This window comes from Carcharodon carcharias, chromosome 25 (assembly GCF_017639515.1).
Source record: "Carcharodon carcharias isolate sCarCar2 chromosome 25, sCarCar2.pri, whole genome shotgun sequence".
Classification (NCBI taxonomy): domain Eukaryota; kingdom Metazoa; phylum Chordata; class Chondrichthyes; order Lamniformes; family Lamnidae; genus Carcharodon; species Carcharodon carcharias.
In genome coordinates, this window is record NC_054491.1 from 12,819,362 (window position 1) to 12,842,741 (window position 23,380).

General features: G+C 44.2%; 1 protein-coding gene across 1 annotated transcript; it reads right to left on the reverse strand.

Moving 5' to 3' along the window:
* Positions 1-911: 911 nt before the first annotated feature.
* LOC121269705 (cytochrome c oxidase subunit 7B, mitochondrial-like) lies at positions 912-1,175 on the reverse strand. Its single transcript, XM_041174533.1, has one exon. It carries the CDS (start codon positions 1,164-1,166, stop codon positions 927-929), a length of 240 nt encoding a protein of 79 aa, XP_041030467.1. The 5' UTR covers positions 1,167-1,175; the 3' UTR covers positions 912-926.
* Positions 1,176-23,380: the final 22,205 nt, after the last annotated feature.

The window sequence follows — 23,380 nt, forward strand, 5'->3', positions numbered from 1 at the left end:
TGTCTCACCAAGTGCTGCCTTGAATGTGCTATATAAATGCAAGTTTTTGTTGCTGCTGTTGTCAGTGATCAAGACTTTGGGAGCTGAGAGGCCAAGGGGGATGGCAAAGTCGAGAGGGTTGGCCATAAATCTGCCCGAGGGGACAGGTTTAAGGAGGGGGGGGTGGGAGGAGGAGTGATTTCAGAGGAAAAGAGGGGAGACATATGGTCATGTGTTCAGATGTGACTCATACAAAAGCAATTGTCTCCAGGACTCCAAATTAAATCTGCCACAAATAATTGCACATAGGAAGCCTTAAATATTTTATTGAACTATTAGAAGTCAGGGCTATCATTTTTCCCAATGCTGATCAATCAATGGAGTGGTCAGACCAAATTCCTATCTTATCTCCTTGTTCCAAAAATCAATAAGATGTATGGTCCCCAGGTAGACCATGTATCAGATATCAAACAGATTAGAACAGATAGGTTTGATTTTTAGCAAAAAGGAAACCTAAAAAAAAATCAAAATTTGTAACAATTTGCTGAAGGAGTCTAACACAGGAAGAGATAACTAAACAAATAAAATAAGAACAACTATTAATCTTGCAACAGGAAGTGATAATTTATAATCCAGATTGTTCCTGGTCTGGGCTTTGCTGCATAACCTTTGGCACAAAGGTGTTATATAATCATTATAAATATGGTTCAAATTTTCACCTAACCGACATTAACAGTGGGATCATACCTGATGACCTTCAGCACTGACATTTTGAAGTATGCAAGGTCAGTGGGAAAAAGGCTCCTATTTGCATAGAGGCAGGAGACACCTGTACTATGAGACCCATTATACAGAGGTAATCAGTACAGTAGAAGCCATGAGCTAGACGCAAATTTGCAATCCAGCCCATCTGTACTCAATTTCTTGCAAACATTTGGTCCGTTCCTCTAGTCTTCCCTCCAATTTTGAGGGGTGATCTTGCCAATGAGAGACACGTTCCATGTGAGCCCAGTCTGCGTCGCAACATAACCCCAGACTGCAACACAGAATGCTAATCCTCCCACAAGGACAGCATTTCCATACTTGTCATGAAAGTCAGGACCAGTTTTGTGATGAGCTTGTCTTGTTACAATTTGACGAATGCTCCGACCGGACAGGGAAAGCAGACTCTTGGCTAAAGGCACCATCTCCACCTCGCGTCCATTTCAGGAGACACCTGTAACTCTTTCGAGTACAAACCCATTTCCATCTGTTTCAGATGAAGTTACATTGTTTCATAGTTTACCATTGTGAGATTTGAACTCTTGATCTTGGGGTTACAAACTCAGTACCATAACCACTTGGCTATTTAGGCCAAGCCGAGGAGACACCTGTAAGTGCATCTCGGCCCAACAACTCTAGATTGCTTTAAACTCTGGCACCTGGCTGCTGTCTGGTAATAAATCTGACAATGGCAGGGAGGGAGGGCAATTTCTGGCACTGGTATGTAAGATTCTAACAGATGTAAACTTTGAATTAATTGTCCAGCAGTTAGTTGTGCTTTCTGAAGATCAAGATATGTTTCAAGTCTGTAAACTTGAGGTCATCCAAAGTATTATGCTTTTGGGAGCAGGTGTGTCTCATTATCTTTGTAAAACTGCTTTGAAAAATCTGCCTTTGGACGCATCCTGAATCAATTGGAGCAATTCCTAATTCAGCAGACTACAGATTAACCACAACAATTTGTGTTAACATAGGGTTTTTAACAAAGTGAAAAAAATTCTAAACCACTTCACAGGAGCATCTTAAACCAAAATTAACACTGAGGAGATATCAGTTCAAAAGCTTGGGCAAAGAGGTAGGTTTTAAAGTACATCTTAAAGAATGCAAGAGATGTAGAGAGATGGAGAGGTTTAGAGAGGCAATTCCAGCGCTTAGAGCTTTAACAGCTGAAGGCACTGTAACTATGTGTGGAGTGATTAAAATCAGGGATACTCAGAGTCTAAAATTAGAGGAGTGCAGATATCTCGGAGGGTTGCTGGGCTGGAAGACGTTACACAGATAAGGAAGGGGCAAGGCACAGAAGGGTTTGAAAACCAGCATGAGAATTTTAAAAGCAAAGCATTTTACAGCCAGGGTTGATGGTGTTGGTTGTAAGGAGGGAGTGAATAATGTAGGTCAGTGAGCACAGCACAGTGATAGGTGAATGGAATTTGGTGCAAGTTAACTACAGGCAGCAGAGTTTTGGATGATCTCAAGTTTACAGAGAATAGAGTGTGTAAGGCCAGCCAGGAATGTGTCAGCATAATCAAAGTTAGTGGTAGTGATAGCATAAATGAAAGTTTCAGCAGCAGATGAGCTGAGGTCGATATTACATATGTGGCTAAATGTCAACTAGCATCTCCAAATTACTTTTATGCACCGGTGGGAAATGCAAACTATTAACTCTAACTAGTTATCCAGCACCCAAAAAGTTCAATCCAACATTACCTATTATTTTAAAGTACATGGTTTTTAAAGTAACTTTATCCATTTCTCTTCTTCCAGTGTCTTCCCTTGTGTATTGGTATTGAGTGCATTGCAGATGTCCCTAAGATCATAAACTGTTATCTCAACTCCTGTCAGCAATCATTAAATAGTTCCCTAGATCCAATATTAAACATTATGTTTAATGCAAGCCAAGAAATGTCAATCTAATTCTAAAACTTGACAACGTATGACATCACAACACATAACATATATGTCAGGCTGTACATGCATGATGTTCACACCCATGAAAATTGTACTAGTGAGCACTACACCTTCAGGATAAAACAGAAAGATGCTGGAAATATTCGTCCGTCTGGCAGCTTTGTGGAGAGTGAAACAGAGTTAATGGATGGAATCTTCTGCTCTCACTGATGGCAAGCTTGGAGGTGGGAAGGACATGTACTTAAGCAGGATGGTGGGGTACCGGAACCATGCCGCCTCCACCTGAATTACATTCTGGATGGGAAAGCCCATGGTTAACCTTCCTGCCCTGCTGCCAGTTGAGGTCTTTAAGTGGCCAATTAATGACCACTTAAAGGCCTCATCCCTTGCTGCTGGTTTTAACTCAGCCTGCAGATGGGCCTATCATTTCTGGGATTGGTGGGGGGGGTGGGTCCCAGACCAAGGGACTGGACATTGAGAAGGGGGGGCACCTGCTGAGAACCACCCCCCTGGCCTTGCTGCCAAACCCCATGCACCCCTCTCCCCATGACCCCTAACCTGCGAACACCCTCCCCCCAACACCCTCACAATTCTTCCTTAGGCATGGGTTGCTCCCTGATCCTGGGACTCTGGCACCTGTCCTTTCAGCAGCAGCCACAGGATCCCCAGTGGTGCTACTGAGCACAAGATCTGCCAGCCTCTGATTGGCCGGCAGCACTCAATGGTCGAGATTTCCACCCCCTGGGTCTTGATTCCAGGGGCAGGCCTACTGCTAGCCTTGTCACTGCCTGATTGGCTTGAGGTTCGGCGGGACTTCCCAAAAAGAGTCTATTGTTGGCTCTTGAGCTGATGAGCAGCAAGTTATAATCGTACCACACAAGTGCCAGGCAATGACCATCTCCAACAAGGGATAATCCAACCATCTTCCTTTGACATTCAATGGCATTACCATCATGGAATCCCTCACTATCAACTATCAACAGCCTGAGGGGTTACCATTGACCAGAAACTGAACTGGACCAACCATATAAATACTGTGGCTACAAGTGCAGGTCAGAGGCTGGGAATTCTGCGATGACTAACTCACCTCCTGACTCCCCAAAGCTTGTCCAGCATCTACAAGGCACAAGTCAGGAGTGTGATGGAATACTCTCCACTTGCCTGAACGATTGCAGCTCCAACAACACTCAAGAAGCTTGACACCATCTAGGACAATCCAGCCCACTTGACTGGCATCCCTCCACTACCTTCAAAACTCACTCACTCCACCATCAACATAGTGTGGCAGCAATGTGCACCATCTACAAGATGCACTGCAGCAACTCACCAAGGCTCCTTCGACAGCTCGTTCCAAACCTGTGACCTCTACCACCTCAAAGGACAAGGGCAGCAGATACATGGGAACACCACCACCTGCAACATCCCCCCCCAAGCCACACCTGACTTGGAACTATATCATCGGTCCTTCACTGTCACTGAGTCAAAATCCTGGAACTCCCTTTCTGACAGCACTGTGTGTGTGCCATAAGACCTAGGAGTAAAAGTAGACCATTCAGCCCATTGAGTCTGCTCCACCATTCAATGAGATCATGGCTGATTTGATAATCCTCAATTCCACTTTCTTGCCTTTCCCCCATAACATTTGATTCCCTTACTGATTAAAAATCTGTCTATCTCAGCCTTGAATATACTTAACGACTCAACCTCTACAGCCCTCTGCGGTAAAGAATTCCACAGATTCACTACCCTCTGAGAAGAAATTCCTCCTCAACTCTGATTTAAATGGGCAACCCCTTACTCTGTGATTACACCCTCTGGCCCTAGACTCCCACAAGAGGAAACAGCCTCTCAGCATCTACCCTGTCAAGCCCTCTAAGAATCTTACATGTTTCAATAAGGTCGCCTTTCATTCTTTTAAACTACAATGAGTACAGACCCAACCTACTCAACCTCTCTTCATAAGCAAATTTCTCCATACCCAGGATCAACCTACTCAATCTCTCTTCATGAGCAAATCTCTCCATACCCAGGATCAACCTACTGAACCTTCTCTGGACTGCCTCCAATGCCAATATATCTTTCCTTAGATAAGGGGACAAAAACTGTTCACAGTATTCTAGGTGTGGTCTAACTAGTGCCTTGTATAGTTTTAGTAAGACTTCCCTATTTTTAAACTCCATTCCCTTTGAAATAAAGGCCAACATTCCATTTGCCTTTCCTCTTACCTGCTATCTTTTTGTGATTGATGCACGAGGACTCCCAAATCCCTCTGTGCTGCAGCTTTCTGCAGTCTTTCTCCATTTAAATTATATTCAGCTCCTCTATTCTTCCTGCCAAGGTGCATAGCCTCACATTTTCCCACATTATATGCTATCTGCAAAGTTTTTGCTCACTCAACCTGTCTATATCCCTCTGTAGACTCTTTGTGTCATCCTCACCACTTACCTTCCCACTATTTTTGTGTCATCCACAAACTTGGTGATAGTACATTCACTTCCTTCACCCAAGCCATTAATATATATCATAAATAATAGAGGACCCAGCACTGATCCCTGTGGCACTCCACCAGTTACAGTTTGCCATCCTGACAATGCCCCCGCTTTCCTCCTTATCTCTGTCTTCTATTAGATAGCCAATCCTCTATCCATGCTCATATACTACCCCCAATGCCATGGGCTCTTATTAAGTAGTCTTACGTGTGGCACCTTATCGAACGCTTTTTGGAAATCCAAATATATTACATCTACTGGTTCCCCTTTATCTATCCTGCTTGTTACCTCGTCAAAGAATTCTAATAAATTTGCCAGGCATGATTTCCTCTTCATGAAGCCATGCTGACCCTGCTTGATCATATTTCTAAACGTTGTGCTATTACAGCCTTTATAATAGACTTTAACATTTTCCTAATGACAGATGTTATGCTAACTGGCCTATAGTTACCTGTTCTTTTGTCTCCCTCCTTTTTTGAATAAGTGCACCTACATCACGTGGGCTGCATTTGCTCAAGAAGGTGGCTCATCACCTTCTCAAGGGCAATTAGGAATGGGCAATAAATGCTGGCCTAGCCAGCGACACCCACATCCTGTGAGGGAAAAAAAAACCCAATGACACAACAAGATTCCACCAAATGTTTCAGGTGTGAACTTTCATCTGACCTACACTTTTGCAATTAGTTTTCCAAATGTATTGAGATGCCAATCTTCTCAGAAGTGTGGCACAAAATTACGTCTTAAATTTATATACTGTCTCTCATGTAAGAATTTCCATTTATACAGAGCTTTTAATGTATTAAAATGCCCAAATTTAGGGGGAGGCGATGGCGTAGTGGTATTGTCATTGGACTAGTATTCCAGAGACCCAGGGTAATGCTCCACGGTCTCTGGAATACTATATTACATATATTAATATAGATATTTCATCTCATTTCTATGTGTCTTAGTTCTGATGAAGGGTCATACGGACTTGAAAAGTCAACTGTATCCCTCTCCGCAGATGCTGTCAGACCTGCTGAGTTTTTCCAGGTATTTTTGTTAATGCTCCAGGGACCCTGGTACAAATTCCACCACGGCAGCTAGTGAAATTTGAATTCAATAAAAATTTGAAATTAGAAGTCTAATGATGACCATGAATTGATTGTTGAAAAAGCCCATCTGGTCACTAATGTCCCTTTAGTGAAGGAAATCTGCTGTCCTTACCTGGTCTGGTGACCGACATGTGACTCCAGACCCACAGCAATTTCATTGACTATTAAATGCCCTCTGAAATGGCCTAGCAAGCATCTCAGTTGTATCAAACCACTACAAAGTCTCAAAAAATGAATGAAACCGGATGGACCACCCCGGCATTGACCTAAGCACCAGAATGACAATGGCAAACTCAGCCCTGTCGACCCTGCAAAGTCCTCCTTACTAACATCTGGGGCTAGTGCCAAACTTGTTTCACAGACGAGTCAAGCAACAGCCTGACATAGTCATCTTCACGGAATCATGCCTTACAGATAATATCCCAGGCACCGCCATCGCCATCCCTGCAGAGGTGGCGGCACAGTGGTATACAGTCAGGAGTTGTCCTTGGAGTTCTCAACATCAGCTCCGGACCCCATGAAGTCTCATGGCATCAGGTCAAACATGGGCAAGGAAACCTCCTGCTGGGAACCATATACCACCCCCCTCAGCTGATGAATCAATGCTCCTCCATGTTGAACACCACTTGGAGGAAGCACTGACGGTGGCAAGGGCACAGTATGGGTGGGGGACTTCAATATCCATCACCAAGATGGCTCGGTAGCACCACTAGTGACCGAGCCATAAATGACACAGCTGCTAGACTGGGTCTGCAGCAGGTCGTGAGGAAGCTAACAAGAGGGAAAAACACATTTGACCTCATACTCACCAACTTGCCTGCCGCAGAGGCATCTGTCCATGGGAGGATCGGTAGGAGTGACCACCGCACAGTCATTGTGGAGACGAAGTCCTGCCTTCACATTGAGGATACCCTCCATCCTGTTGTGTGGTACTACCACCCGTGCTAAATGGGATAGATTTTGACAAATCTAGCAACTCAAGACTGGACATCCATGAGGCGCTGTGGGCCATCAGCAGCAGCAGAATTGTACTCAAATACAATCTGTAACCTCATGGCCTAGCATATCCCCCACTCTACCATTACCATCAAGTCAGGAGATCAACCCTGGTTCAATGAAGAGTGCAGGAGGGCATGCCAGGAGCAGCACCAGGCATACCTAAAAATGAGGTGTCAACCTGGTGAAAAGATAACACAGGACTACATAAGTAGTAAGTGATAGACAGAGCTAATTGATCCCACAACCAATGGATCAGATCTAAGCTCTGCAGTCCTGCCACATCCAGTCGTGAATGGTGGTGGACAATTAAACAACTCACTGGAGGAGGAGGCTCCACAAACATCCCCATCCTCAATGATGGAGGAGCCCAGCACATCAGTGCAATAGATAAGGCTAAAGTATTTGCTACAAACTTCAGCCAGAAGTACCGAGTGAATGATCCATCTCAGCCTCCTCTGGAGGTCCCCAGCATCACAGATGCCAGTCTTCAGCCAATTCGAGTCACTCCACGTGATATCAAGAAGCAGCTGAAAGCACTGGATATTGCAAAGGCTATGGGCCCTGACAATATTCCAGCAATAGTACTGAAGAACTGTGCTCTACAACATGCTCTAGACAAGTTGTTCCAATACAACCACAATATTGGCATCTACCCAGCTATGTGGAAAATTGCCCAGGTATGTCCTGGACACAAAATGCAGGACAATTCCAACTCGGCAAATTACTGCCCCATCAGTCTACTCTCGGTCATCAGTGGAGTTATAGAAGGGGTCATCAACAATGCTATCAAGCGGTACTTGCTTAGCAATAACCTGCTCACTGACACTCAGTTTGGGTTCCGCCAGGGCCACTCAGCTCCTGACCTCATTACAGCCTTGGTTCAAACAGTGACAAAAGAGCTGAACTCCCGAGGTGAGGTGAGGTGAGAGTGACTGCCCTTGACATCAAGACTGCATTTGACCAAGAGTGACACCAAGGAGCCCTAGCAAAACTCGAGTCAATGGGAATCAGGGGGAAAACTTTCCATTGGTTGGAGTCATACCTCGCACAAAGGAAGGTGGTTGAGGTTGCTAGAGGTCAGTCATCTCAGTCCCAGGATATCACTGCAGGAGTTCCTCAGGGTAGTGTCCTGGGCCCAGCCATCTTCAGCTGCTTCATCAATGACCTTCCTTCCATCATGAGGCCAAGATTGGGGATGTTCACTGATGATTGCACAATGTTCAGTACCATCACGGCTCCTCAAATATTGAAGCAGTCCATGTCCAAATGCAGCAAGACCTGGACTATATCCAGGCTTGGACTGACAAGTGGCAAGTAACATTCACGCCACACAAGTGTCAGGCAATGATCGTCTCCAACAATAGAGAATCTAACCGTCACCCCTTGACATTCAATGGCATTACCATCACTGAACCCCCCACTATCAACATCCTGGGAGTTACCATTGACCAAAAACTGAACTGGACTAGCCATATAGATACTGTGGCTACAACAGCAGTTCAGAGGCTAAGGATCCTGCAACGAGTAACTCACCTTCTGACTTCCCAAAGTGTGTCCACCATCTACCAGGCACAAATCAGGAGTGTGATGGAATGCTTCCCACTTGCATGGATGAGTGCAGCTCCAACAACACTCAAAAAACTTGACACCATCCAGGACAAAGGAACCCACTTGATTGGCACCACAACCACAAACAGTCACTCCCTCCACCACCGGCACACAGTGGCAGCAGTGTGTACCATATACAAGATGCATTGCAGGAATTCACCAAGGTTCCTTAGACAGCACCTTCCAAACCCATGACCACTGCCATCTAGAAGAACAAGGGAAGCAAAGAGGTGGGAATACCACCACTTGGAAGTTCCCCTCCAAGTCACTCATCATCCTGATTTGGAAATATATTGCTGTTCCTTCACTGTCGCTGGGTCAAAATCCTGGAACTCCCTTCCTAACAGCACTGTGGGTGTACCTACACCACATGGACTGCAGCGGTTCAAGAAGGCAGCTCACCACTACCTCCTTAAGGGCAACCAGGGATGGGCCATGAATGCTGGCCCAGCCAGCAAAGCCCACATCCTGTGAATGAATAATAAAAAAAACCTTGATTCATTAGCGAGTAAATAGGCAGACACTGACATGCAGCCAAGGAAGAGGACATTCGGACAAGAGACTAAAAGCTTGGTCTAAGAGGTAGGCCTGAAGCCTTAAAAGAGGTGAAAGAGTTGGAGAGTCAAAAAGGTTTTTGATGGGAATTCCAGAGCTGAGGGCCTAGAAAGCTGAAGCTATGTCTGTTAATTGTACAGGGGAAGAAAGTTGGTATTGTCCAAGACACCAGAGTTAATAAACTAGAAGCACAGGAGATTAATTGGTGCATGGTTGTCTTCAACATGGCCAGCAAATTTTCAGGAATTTACTACCTGTCCTTCTTGAAAACCATTTTACTATGTAACTTAGCTTTAAAAGGTAAGAGATAAAAATTAATTATGTGAGTAAAGATACATATTTATAAAGACCACAGCTTTACAATTGTAAAATTAATCAGTCGCAATTTAGTTTTCACATAAATATAGTCATAAATTAAATCGCCAACCACCAATAAAAATCCCAGAATACCATTTAACAAAATTAACAAATTCAGTCACCACATATCAGTAATCCATTCAGTACATTTTGTACATTTTACCCAAGAAAAAACTTATAATCTCTGTAATTTCAATATCTGTTTTGACCTCGTTTACAATGCAGAAGCTATTTCACTATATCATAACGATTATAGGATGAGAAATGTTTGAGGTGCACAAGCAGAAGGAAAATGTAAAAGGGGAATTACTTTCAAAAAAAGTACATATGTGGAGGTTCACATTGTGAAAGGCGTCATTCTGAGTTTTTCCTCTCAGCAGTGATCCACTCAGCTGATGTCAGCGTTGAGACTGTCAGCTGTCAGCTCCACAGGAAGTCCCACAGTTCAGCATCTTTTATCTTCCCACAGCTGATGGTCAGGAGGTTTCTGGGCTGAGAAAAAAATTCAGCTTCCAATGAGCACGGCTGCTACTATTCGGCTGCCACTGAACTTAACAGGAAGCAGTGTAGAGTTTAAGGGTTAGGAAGGAATAATAAATAGATCATAGCAGACGGGGGAAGAAAAGGCAAACGGGCTGCTTTCATGTTGCAAGTTATTCACACTTTTTTTTCTGTAAATTATTGAAACAAATGATCTGGTGATCCGATGGTGCTGAAGTCCCAGCCAGATGGTCTGAGTGCGAACTACTGCTGAAATCCAAACACACCCGCTGTCACTAATCAAGGTTTGACAGTTCTGTGCCAGGTTGCTAAATGATGAGACATTAAGTGGTAGCAAGACTCTGTGATTAGAAAGAGTGAGAAAAACTTGTAAAATTAGTCTCAGTGTGTGGACACCATAAAGCACTGTTAATAAAAGCTGTGGTGAAGGCAGCAGTATAACATCTCCTGCCTGCTTACCTGAGAGGGGAGACACAGGGAACACCTGAGGAGACCTTAGGAAGGAGAGAGAGATTACAGTTCTTAAAAAAAAATCACCTTGTGAACACAATCCCACCCCAGTCTGCAGACAAATTCCCTTCTGTTGGCCCATTCCAAATAGTCGCTGTATTCATTGTGGGGATGTGAGCATCACTAGCAAGTATTTTCCATTCCTAGTCACTCTGTAAAGTTGGCTCTTCTTCTAAAGCCATTGTAGCAGAGCTGAGTGGTGTACTCGACACTTCAGAGAGCAGTTCAGTCAATAACACTGGTGTGGGACTGGAGTTGCACATAGGCCAAATAAGAGAAGGATGGCAAGTTTCATTCTTTAAAGGGCATTAGTCAACCAGCTGGGTTTTTATGATGATGCAATAGTTTCATGGTAATTCTAAACATATCGAACTGAAGTTTGCAGCACAGAAGAAGGCCATTGGCCTATCACATCTGTGCTGGCTAAAAAAGGCTTAGTAGGTTACCGCATCTCAAGCACACACCCAAATATGTTTTTAAATGAATGAGGGTTTCTGCCTTTCCTAGCCTTTCAGGCAGTGAGTTCCAGACCCTGAGCACCCTGTAGGTGAAAAACATTTTCCTGAATTCTAATCATTCTGACAATTACTTTAAATGTAACCCTGCTGGTTATTGACCTCCCCCTAAAGGAAGTAAATTGGTCCTATCCCCTCTACCTAGATCCCTTTATTTTTATACACCTCAATTAAATCTCCCCTCCCCGTCCTTTTTCCCCAAGAACACTCCTGGCAACGTCCTCGTAAATCTCTTCTGTAACTCCTCCAGTCCGATCACAGCCTTCCTGTACTGTGGGGCAGGGTTTTACAGACACCCACTGGGCGTATTTTCTTTGGGGGGGGGGGGGGGGGGGACGGGCACATAAAATATGATGGGCAGCCGGCCTACCACCTTCTTGCCCATGTCTGTCCTATTACCCATAATACCGTTAGGTGGGCAGCCGGTAAAATCGACAGCCTGCCACCTTTTTTTCAAAAAATTGTTAACGGTCAGCTGAGCTTGTCAACAAGCCAATTGACCCAAATATTACACAAAAACAGAAAATGCTGGAAAAGCTCAGCAGGTCTGACAGCATCTGTGGAGGGGGAAACAACGTTGACGTCTCAAGTCCCATATGACCTTTCTTCAGAGCTAAAGAGAATTAGAAATATGATGAAATTTATACTGCTTAAGGGGCGTGGAGCAGGTGAAGCTGGATAGAAGGTCAGCAATAGGTCAGGGCAAAGGAGAGATGGACAATGACGTCATGGACAAAAAGACAAAGCTAAGTGTTAATAGTAGTGGTAAGGGGTAAAAAAAAGGTGCTGATAATGGCATTCAGGTAAGAAAGCGGAATGTGATAATAGCAGGACAAGGGTAAGCACTCTGAAAAGAACAACATGAACAAGTAACAGCTGGCCCTTGGGGCGGGGGTGGGGAGAGGGGGCAATGGTGAGGGGGGAAAAGGGACTGAAAATGGGATAAGAAGGGTGGAATAAAAGAGGATAAAGCAATGAAAAAATGCATGAAAATAAAAATGAGTAAAAGTAAAAATAATTGGATAAAAAATAAAAATGAATTTAGAAAAAAGGGATATAAAAGGGATGTAGATAGAGGAGAGAGTTCATGATCTAAAGTTGTTGAACTCAATATTCAGTCCGGAAGGCTGTAAAGTGCCTAGTCGGAAGATGAGGTGCTGTTCCTCCAGTTTGCGTTGAGCTTCACTGGAACAATGCAGCAGGTCAAGGACGGACATGTGGGCTGAGAGCAGGGTGGAGTGTTGAAATGGCAAGCGACAGGGAGGTCTGGGTCATGCTTGCGGACAGACCGAAGGTGTTCCGCAAAGCGGTCACCCAGTCTACGTTTGGTCTCTCCAATGTAGAGGAGACCGCATTGGAATCAGTGAATGCAGTGGACTAAATTGAAGGAGGTGCAAGTGCTACACCTGAAAGGAGTGTTTGGGCCCTTGGAAGGTGAGGAGGGAAGAGGTAAAGGGGCAGGTGTTGTACCTTCTGCGATTGCATGGGAAGGTGCCGTGAGGGTGTTGGAGGAGTGGACCAGGGTGTCCCAGAGGGATGCTGATGGGGGATGTGAAGGGAAGATTTGATGGTGGTTTGGTGGTGGCATCATGCTGGAGTTGGTGGAAATGTTAGTCATTTACTTATTCATTCCTGATCCTCAATTTTTATCTCCCCTTCTTATCCCATTTTCAATCCCTTTCTCACCACCACCCCCACCCCCCCACCCCCCACCATCCCAGCCCCACAATGGCCATCTGTTACTTGTTCATGTTGTTCTTTTCAGACTGCTTACCCTTGTCCTGCTATTATCATATTCTGCTTTCTTACCTTAATGCCATTATCAGCAACTTTTTTAGCCCTTACCACTACCATTAACACCCCCTTTGTCCTTTTGTCCATGACATCTTTGTCAGTTTCTCCTTAGCCCCCACCTATCGTTGGCCTTCTATCCAGCTTCACCAGCTCTACCCCCTCTTAAACAGTATAAAATTCATCACATTTCTACTTCCCTCTAGTTTTGAAAAGGGTCAGACGGACTCGAAACATCAGCTCTGTTTCTCTCTCCACAGATGCCGTTAGACCTGCTGAGTTTTTCCAGCATTTCCTATTTTTGTTTCAGATTTCCCACATTCACAGTATTTTACAATAGACCCAAATATTACACTGCCCACAACATAATACAGTCGTTGGGGGCAAGCGGACAGGATTAGGTAGGTCATTTTTTAACCAGGGTGGTTAAAATTTGGAACAAAAACAAAAATAAAAATACCTGGAAAAACTCAGCAGGTCTGACAGCATCTGCGGAGAGGAACACAGTTAACGTTTCGAGTCCGTATGACTCTTCAACAGAACTAAGTAAAAATAGAAGAGAGGTGAAATATAAGCTGGTTTAAGGGGGGTTGGGACAAGTGGAGCTGGATAGAGGGCCAGTGATAGGTGGAGATTGCCAAAAGATGTCAAAGACAAAAGGACAAAGAGATGTTGACAGTGGTGATATTAGCTAAGAAATGTGCTAATAGGTGACATTAAGGGTAGAAAGCAGGATGAGCAAGGTACAGATAGCCCTAATGGGGGTAGGGTGGGGGGAAGGGATGGTTAAAATTTGGGAAGGGGAGGCTATGTCCTTTGAGGGCGCAGCAGGTGCACACTCCCCCCACAAGATGTTAACCTCAATTGTTACTCCCTAACTGGCCCCCAAAACCAACACCCATTTCACCCCTTCCCTAGGCTCCCTAATTCCTCCCTGTCCAATACTCCTGGTTACCTCACTCTGGGATCCATGCTGTCTTTATCCTGGGGCCGGCTTGCAATTCCAGCAGCGTCCACTACTGAGTTCTGGTGCTGCTGGGATGCTAGAGCTGTTGGCCAATCAACTTGTGTGAAAAGGTGGGTTGGAATTTATATGTTAATCAGACGAGTTAAGACTAGTTGTAGTGAGGCAAGCAAACAATTCAGTAGATAAAAACAAAAAAACTGCGGATGCTGGAAATCCAAAACAAAAACAGAATTACCTGGAAAAACTCAGCAGGTCTGGCAGCATCGGCGGAGAAGAAAAGAGTTGACTTTTCGAGTCCTCATGACCCCAGTAGGTTGCATTCATGACATAGCCACTTTGGACGTAGTACAATGTCAGTTTTGTGCTTTGACGGTCTGTAAAAGAGAGTTGAATATGTGAAATAATTAACATTTTAATTGTATTATGTCTCAGTATTTATTGTGGAATATATTCAATTATTTGCATTAGGTTCTTGAATTATCTCATCTGTTCTTAGCAATGTTCTTAACATATATTCCCCATTTGTCAGCTGTTCTTTCCATCCCTCAATGTGATTTCTTAAAGCTCCTTTTCACACCAAATGGGCTCAGTGTTTGGGTGCTTTTATGTTGTAGGCTGGTCACTGTGTGCCATTTTACATATACAAACAGAGTCCGTGTCCATGGAGATTGACTTCCATTAGAAAACCAAGATAGGTGAATAGCAATTGAAACTCAATGGTAAATTAAGGGTGGGACTTCCTTCACTGAGAGCAGAAGTCCCATTCTCACCTACTTCAGGCTGCCTGGTACATGTTCTGGCTGCAGAGCGGCCTGCGTTACATCAGTCGGCTAGGGAACGACATCCCTTCACACCCCCACCCACCCCACATCCGGTAAAATTCAGCCCATGGTGACTAGAACTTTTCAGAACACTCCAGCTACAGCTTAACCAGTGTTTCATATGTTTCGAGCACCTGCTCTTGTATTTTGTGCCTCTGCTAATAAAGGAATGTATGCTTCCTTGACCACCTTATCTAACTGCTTCTGTGCACATCAAGCTCCCTCTGTTCTTCTATACTTCGCATTATCCTACAATTTATTGTGTAGTCCTTGCTTTGTTTGCCCTCCCCAAAAGCATTACCTCACACTCCTCTGAATTGAATTCCATTTGCCACTTTCCTGAGCACCTGACAAGTCCATTGATATCATCCTGCAGTTGGCATCCTCTTCACTATCAACCATACAACCAACTTTTGTAACGACTGCAAACTTGCCTCTTACTATTAAATCTAAGTCATGTACATATGTATATACCATGAAAAGCAAGGGATCTGCAAACCCCACTAGCCATCACCTTCTTATTCCCAGATCTATAATACTGAATTCTCTAAAACAGCCATTGATTTGAACTTTTCATTCCATTAAATTAGTAGTCCAAGCTGCTGGATTATAAATCCAGAAAAATAACCAATACACAACCACACTTCTTCACATACTGTTGTAATAGTGGTAATAAGGTTCCTGTTCCTGATGGGTAAGAGGGCTCTTGACATTTTGAATGTAGAGAGGATGTTTACTCTTGTGGGAGAATCTCAAACTGGGGTCACTGTTTAAAAATCAGGGATCGCCCATTTAAGTTGGAGATGAGGAGGATTTTTTTCTCTCAGAGAATTTTGAGTCTTTGGAACTCTCTTCCTCAAAAGGCAGTAGAAGCAGAGTTTTTGAATATTTTTAAGGCAGAGGTAGGTAGATTCTTGATAAGCAAGGGGGTGAAAGGTTATCAGGGGCAGGCAGGAATGTAGAGTTGAGGTTACAAGCCGATCAGCCATGATCTTATTGAAAGGTGGAACAGACTTGAAGGGCTGAGTGGCCTAATCTTGCTCCTAACACAGATGTCATGTGAAGAATTAGTGCTCAGTCCTGATACCTCAACATTCAAATGGGCTCACATGTAAATAATAGGCACTTTGGCTAGCAGAATTATATAGTGGTTACAGCACAGAAAGAGGCCATTCAGCCCATTATGCCAATGCTGGCTCTCTGCAAGAGCAACTCAGCTAGTCCCACTCTCTGGTCCGTTCCCCATAGCCCTGCAAATTGGTACTCTTCAGAGACCAGAGGGTGAGCAGCAGTGTCTGTGGAAATATATACCACCACTACTCATCTCAACTTACCTTAGGAGGAGAAGGGAGAAAATTTGTGAGGGAAATAATGTAAATCAACATCCTTGGAGGAAATTAGGAGCTTAATTTACCATTGAGTTTCAATTGCTATTCACCTTTGCTGGGTTTCTGAAGGGAGTCAATCTCCATGGAGATGGGCTTCGTTTGTATATGTAAAGTGGCACACAGTGACCAGACTACGATACAAAAGCACCCACACAATGTGCCCGTTTACAATAAAAGGAAAGGAGCTTTAAGAAATCACATTGAGGGACAGGAAGAACAAATATTAGAAGAACCCTGCTAAGAACAGATGAGATTATTAAGAGCATAATGAAAATATTTGAATATATTCCTATATATTGAGATACAATACAATTAAAATGTTAATTATTTCACATAGGCAACCCTCTTTTACAGACTTTCAAAGCACAAAACCGACATTGTACTCATTTCAATGTGATTATGTCATGAATGCAATCTGTTGAATGTGTTTGATTACCTCACCGTAACTAGTCTTAACTTGTCTGATTAACATATAAATTCCAACCCACCTTTTCACACACGTACTGGATGCAACTGATCCTGCCCTGCCACAGTTGTTTTGGGTATTGTTACATGAATGTGTTACATTAGCACAAGAATTGACCTGACCACATAGGCAATTACCTCACCTTGTCTCACCTCGTTTGCAACCTTTTTTGAGTGGCTGCCTCAAGCCTCCTCTTTATGATATGCCTGCTCTCATTTATTGTGATTACTTTCCTATTGTTCTATTTCTACACTTCATTTGTTGTTTTAAATTAAGAAATTAATCCATCTAGATGACATTTTCCACCTGTTTTCCTGCTTGATAATAAGGAGATAGTCAAAGTTCATAGTTACTCAACAAAAACAAAGACAAAAATACCTGGAAAAACTCAGCAGGTCTGGCAACATCAGTGGAGAAGAGCACAGTTGACGTTTCGAGTCCTCATGACCCTTCAACAGAACTAAGTAAAAATAGGAAAGAGGTGAAATATAAACTGGTTTAAGCTGGTGGAGTTTGGGACAAGAAGAGCTAGGTAGAGGGCCAGTGATAGGTGGACATAACCAAAAGATGTCACATACAAAGGGACAAAGAGGTGTTGAAGGTGGTGATATTATCTAAAGGAATGTGCTAATTAAGGGTAGACAGCAGGACAAACAAGGTACAGATAGCCCTAGTGGGGGTGGGGTGGGGTGAAGGAATCTAAAATGGCTAAAAGGTAGAGATAAAACAATGGATGGAAATACATTTAAAAATAATGGAAATAGGTAGGAAAAGAAAAATTTATATAAATTATTGGAAAAAACAAAAAGGAGGGGGAACAAACAGAAAGGGGGTGGGATGGAGGAGAGAGTTCATGATCTAAAATTTTTGAACTCAATATTCAGTCCGGAAGGCTGTAAGATGCCTAGTCGGAAGATGTGGTGCTGTTCCTCCAGTTTGCTTTGAGCTTCACTGGAACAATGCAGCAAGCCAAGGACGGACATGTGGGCATGAGAGCAGGGTGGAGTGTTGAAATGGCAAGTGACAGGGAGGTCTGGGTAATGCTTGTGGACAGACCGAAGGTGTTCTGCAAAGCGGTCACCCAGTCTGTGTTTGGTCTCTCCAATGTAGAGGAAACCGCATTGGGAGCAACGAATGCAGTAGACTAAGTTGAGGGAAGTGCAAATGAAATGCTGCTTCACCTGAAAAGAGTGTTTGGGCCCTTGGACAGTGAGGAGAGAGGAAGTGAAGGGGCAGGTGTTGCATCTTCTGCAGTTGCATGGGAAGGTGCGGTGGGAGGGGGTTGAGGAGTAGGGGGTGATGGAGGAGTGGACCAGGGTGTCACAGAAGGAACGATCCCTACAGAATGCCACCGGAGTGGTGGGGGGGGAGGGGGGGTGAAGGGAAGATGTGTTTGTTGGTGGCATCATGCTGGATTTGGCAGAAATGACAGAGGATGAACCTTTGAATTCGGAGGCTGGTGGGGTGATAAGTGAGGACAAGGGGGACGCTATCAAGTTTCTGGGAGGGAGGAGAAGGTGTGAGGGTGGATGCACAGGAGATGGGCCGGACACGGTTGAGGGCCCTGTCAACCACCGTGGGTGGAAAACCTCGGTTAAGGAAGAAGGAACTGTTTTTGAAAGTGGCATCATCAGAACAGATGTGACGGAGGCGAAGGAACTGAGAGAATGGGATGGAGTCCTTACAGGAAGCGGGGTGCGAGGTAGCTGTGGGAGTCGGTAGGCTTGTAATGGATATTGGTGGACAGTCTATCACCAGAAATTGAGACAGAGAGGTCAAGGAAGGGAAGGGAAGTGTCAGAGATGGACCATGTGAAAATGATGGATGGGTGGAAATTGGAAGCAAAATTAATAAATTTTTCCAGGTCCCAACGAGAGCATGAAGCAGCACCGAAGTAATCATCGATGTACCGGAGAAAGAGTTGTGGGAGGTTCCACATACCCCATAAAGAAACAGGTATATCTGGGGCCCATGCAGATACACATAGCCACACCTTTTATTTGGAGGAATTAAGAGGAGTTAAAGGAGAAATTGTTCAGTGTGAGAACAAATTCAGCCAGACGGAGGAGAGTAGTGGTGGATGGGGATTGTTCGGGCCTCTGTTCAAGGAAGAACAACCACCAAACACATTTTCCCTTCACCCCACCGGTGGCGTTCCGTAGGGATCGTTCCCTCCGTGATACCCTGGTCCACTCCTCCATCACCTCCTACTCCTCAACGCCCCCCCCAAGGCACCTTCCCATGTAACTGCAGAAGATGCAACACCTGCCCCTTCACTTCCCTTCTCCTCACCGTCCAAGGGCCCAAACACTCTTCAAGTGAAGCAGCATTTCACTTGCACTTTCCCCACTTAGTCTACTGCATTCGTTGCTCCCAATGCGGTTTCCTTTACAGTGGAGAGACCAAACACAGACTGGGTGACCGCTTTGCAGAACACCTTCGGTCTGTCCACAAGCATTACCAAAACACCCCTGTCGTTTGCAATTTCAACACTCCACCTTGCTCTCATACCCATATGTCCGTCCTTGGCTTGCTGCATTGTTCCAGTGAAGCTCAACGCAAGCTGGAGGAACAGCACCTCACCTTCAGACTAGGCACTTTACAGCCTTCCGGACTGAATATTGAGTTCAAAAATTTTAGATCATGAACTCTCTCCTCTATCCCCACCCCCTTTCCATTTCTTCCCCCTCCTTTTTGTTTTTTCCAATAATTTATATATATTTTTCTTTTCCCACCTATTTCCATTATTTTTAAATGTATTTCCATCCATTGTTTTATCTCTACCTTTTAGCCTTTTTAGATTCCTTCACCCTACCCACCACCACTAGAGCTATCTGTACCTTGTTTGTCCTGCTGTCTACCCTTAATTAGCACATTCCTTTAGATAATATCACCACCTTCAACACCTCTTTGTCCTTTTGTCTGTGACATCTTTTGGTTATCTCCACCTTTACACAGCTCTACTTGTCCCAACACCCCCCCCCCACCCCACCCCCCACCACCCCCCTTAAACCAGCTTATATTTCACCCCTTTCCTATTTTTACTTAGTTCTGTTGGAGGGTCATGAGGACTCAAAACTTCAACTGTGCTCTTCTCCACCGATGCTGCCAGACCTGCTGAGTTTTTCCCGGTGTTTTTGTTTTTGTTTTGGATTTCCAGCATCCGCAGTTCTTTGCTTTCATCTTCATAGTTCCTCAGACCAGTGACTACAACTGTTGTCAAAAGGAATCTGGGAGGGGGGAGGGGTGGAGGTAAATTTGAGACTAATTTGACTCATGCACTTTATATTTGACAGTTGCAGAATACTATTGGTAGAAGCCTGGTAACCCACCCAAAAAGCGGTTCCATGGAATAAACCAATAATAAAATCAATATGCAGGAAATAAATAGACAGCAGTAAACAGTAATCATTCTAATGGATATGTAGACAGATAGGACACTTACATAAATATGCGTCTATGTCTATCATGTGTCAGAAATGCCTCACAAAGCGCTTCACATACAGAACCAGTGATATTTTGTCATTTTGAACACCAGCGCTTTTGATGATGCTGCCGTACTTGATCATGAAGTCGCATATACCCTGAAGTTGACCAAAAAGGCTCCTCATAATGAAAGTGCATGGAATTATTTGAAGGGAATGCTACAGTATCAGATTCTCTCCAAATATCCCAACCTTTTGGAGCAGATTTTGCAATTGATGGAGCAATTTAGTTCCTCCTACTTGATTGCTTTCCTTATTGATGTATATGAAGACCTCTTGGAGAACAACTGTGTAAATAGGAATACTAGGAATTACTTTGAAATGAAATGATTGTGTTTGCCTTTGTGGACACATTTGGCATCCAATCTACAGACTGTAAGATCCCACATATATCACCAATGAACTTGCACACTTACTTTGACGTGCAATTTTTTAAGAATCATAGAATCCCAGAATGGTTACGGCATAGCAGGTGGCTGTTCAGCCCATCGAACCCGGGGCAACTTTCTGCAAGAGCACTTGGGCTAGTCCCACTCACCTGACCTTTCCTATAACCCTGTAAATTATTTTCCCTTCAGGTGCTTATCCGAATCCCTTTTGAAAGCCATGATTGAATCTGCCTCCATCAATATTTAGGGCAGAGCATTCGGGGATCATAATCACTTCATATCACGTTTGGTTCTTTTGACAATTACCTTTACTTTCTGTACTCTGGCCCTCAACCCTTCTGCCAAAGGGAATAGTTTCTTTCTATCTACTCTGCACAGATTCATCATTATTTTGAACACCCCTATCAAATCAACCTTCTCTGCTCCATGGAGGAAATCCCAGTTTATCCAATCTATCAACATAACTGAAGTCCCTCATTACTGGAATCATTTTTGTCATTTTTCTCTGCACCCTCTCCTAAGTCTTCACATCCTTCCTAATGGACAGTTCCCAAAATTGGACAAAATGCTCTAGTTTCAGCCAATCTAGAATTTATAAAGGTTCATCATAGATTCAACATAAAAAGTTGAATTTATAACTTGCACTTGGCTGGAAATTCCCATAGAAGATATATTATCATGCACGGCAAAGACAGTTATAAGAGCTCCAGTAATAGTGATGATTAATTTCTTACAGAAAGTAGATATTCCAGGCCTTGATATGTATTTTGTATATAATACAGCACCAGGATTCCTTTTAAGCTATTTCCCCATTAGCTCTCTAACAGCACTGGACAGTTAAAAAATATTACTCAGAAATGACAGGAGGAGGAAGCTCCACAAATATCCAAATTCTCAATGATGGAGGAGAGCAGCACATCAATGCCAAAGATAAGGCTGAAGTTTTTGCAACAATCTTCAGCCAGAAGTGCCGAGTGGATCATCCATCCTAGCATCCTTCTGAGATCCCCAGCATCACAGATGCCAGTCTTCAGCCAATTCAGTTCACTCCACGTGATATCAAGAAATGGCTGAAAGCACTGGATACTGCAAAGGCTATGGGCCCTGACAACATCCTGGCAATAGTACTGAAGACTTGTGCTCCAGAACTTGCCATGCCCCCTAGACAAGCTCTTCCAGTACAGCTACAACACTGGCATCCAGCCGACTTTGTGGAAAATTGCCCAGATATGGCCAGTCCACAAAAAGCAGGGCAAACCCAATCTGGCCAATTACCACCCATCAGCCTATTCTTGATCATCAGTAAAGCGATGGAAGGTGTTGTTGACAGTCCTACCAAGCGGCACTTTCTCAGCAATAACCTGCTCACTGATGCTCAGTTTGGGTTCCACAAGAACAACTAGGCTCCTGACCTCAATACAGCATTGGTCCAAACGTGGACAAAAGAGCTGAATTCCATAGCAGAGGTGGGAGTGTCCATCCTTGAGGCAGCATTTGACCAAGTACAGAAGGAGGCCTGTAAATAATTGAAGTCAATGGGAATTGAGGGAAAACTCTGCTGAGAGTCATATCTAGCACTAAAGAAGATAGTTGTAGTTGTTGGAGGCCAATCACCTCAGTCCTAGGACATCACTGCAGGAGTTCCTCAGGGTAGTGATCTAGGCCCAACCATCTTCAGCTGTTTCATCAATGACCTTCCCTCTGTCATAAGGTCAGAAGTGGGGATGCTCGCTGATGATTGCACAATGTTCACTACCATTCACAGCTCCTCAGATACTGAAGCAGGCCGTGCCAATATGCAGCAAGACCTGGCCAATATTCAGGCTTGGGCCAATGAGTGGGAAGTAATAATCACGCCACACAAGTGCTAGACAAAAACTATTTTCTACAAGAGCAAATCTAACCACTTCCCCTTGGCATTCCTTGGTATTACCATTGTCAAACCCCCAACTATTAACTTCCTGAAGTTACCATTGACCAGCCATATAAATACTATAGCTACAAGAGCAGGTTAGAGACTGCAAACTCTGAGGTAAGTAATTCACCACCCAGTTCCCCAAAGCCTGTCCGCCATCTACAAGATACATGTCAGGAGTTGATGGAATACTCTTCATTTGCCTGGATGAGTGCAGTTCCGATAACATTCAAGAAACTTGACACCATCCAAGACAAAGCAGCTCGCTTGATCGTCATCTCATCCACAAACATTCACTCTCTCCACCACCAATGCACAGTGTGTACTATTTGTGACATGCACTGCAGCAACACACCAAGGCTCCTTCGACAGCACCTTCCATATCCACAACCTCTGCCACCCAGAAGGGCAGTAGATGCATGGGAACACCACCACCCCCAGCAAGTTTCCCTCCAAGCCACACACCATCAAGAAGACAGCTCACCACCACCCTCTCAAGGGTAATTAGGGATGGGGAATAAATGCTGGCCTTGCCAGCCAGACCCACATCTCATGAAAGAATAAAAAAAGTATAAACTTATTAGCGTAGTCATAATTTTCTGATAATTTTATACATTTTCTGAGTCCAAATAATTATAGGGCAAATATTACAGGGTGGCATATGCTTGGACCTCCTGGAAGTTAAGTCGGCATGGAGCCGCCTCACTCCACGCCAGCCCGCTCCGCAGCCATAAAGTGCTGCGGGTGGGCTAAACAGGGACAGAGTGGGACTTCCATCCCTCACTGAAGAGGATGTCCCACCCTCAGGAGCTGGTGGTCAATCCAATTAGTTGGCAGCTCCATCAATCCTGGCAGCGCCAAGCGGTCATGCCGGGACTGCA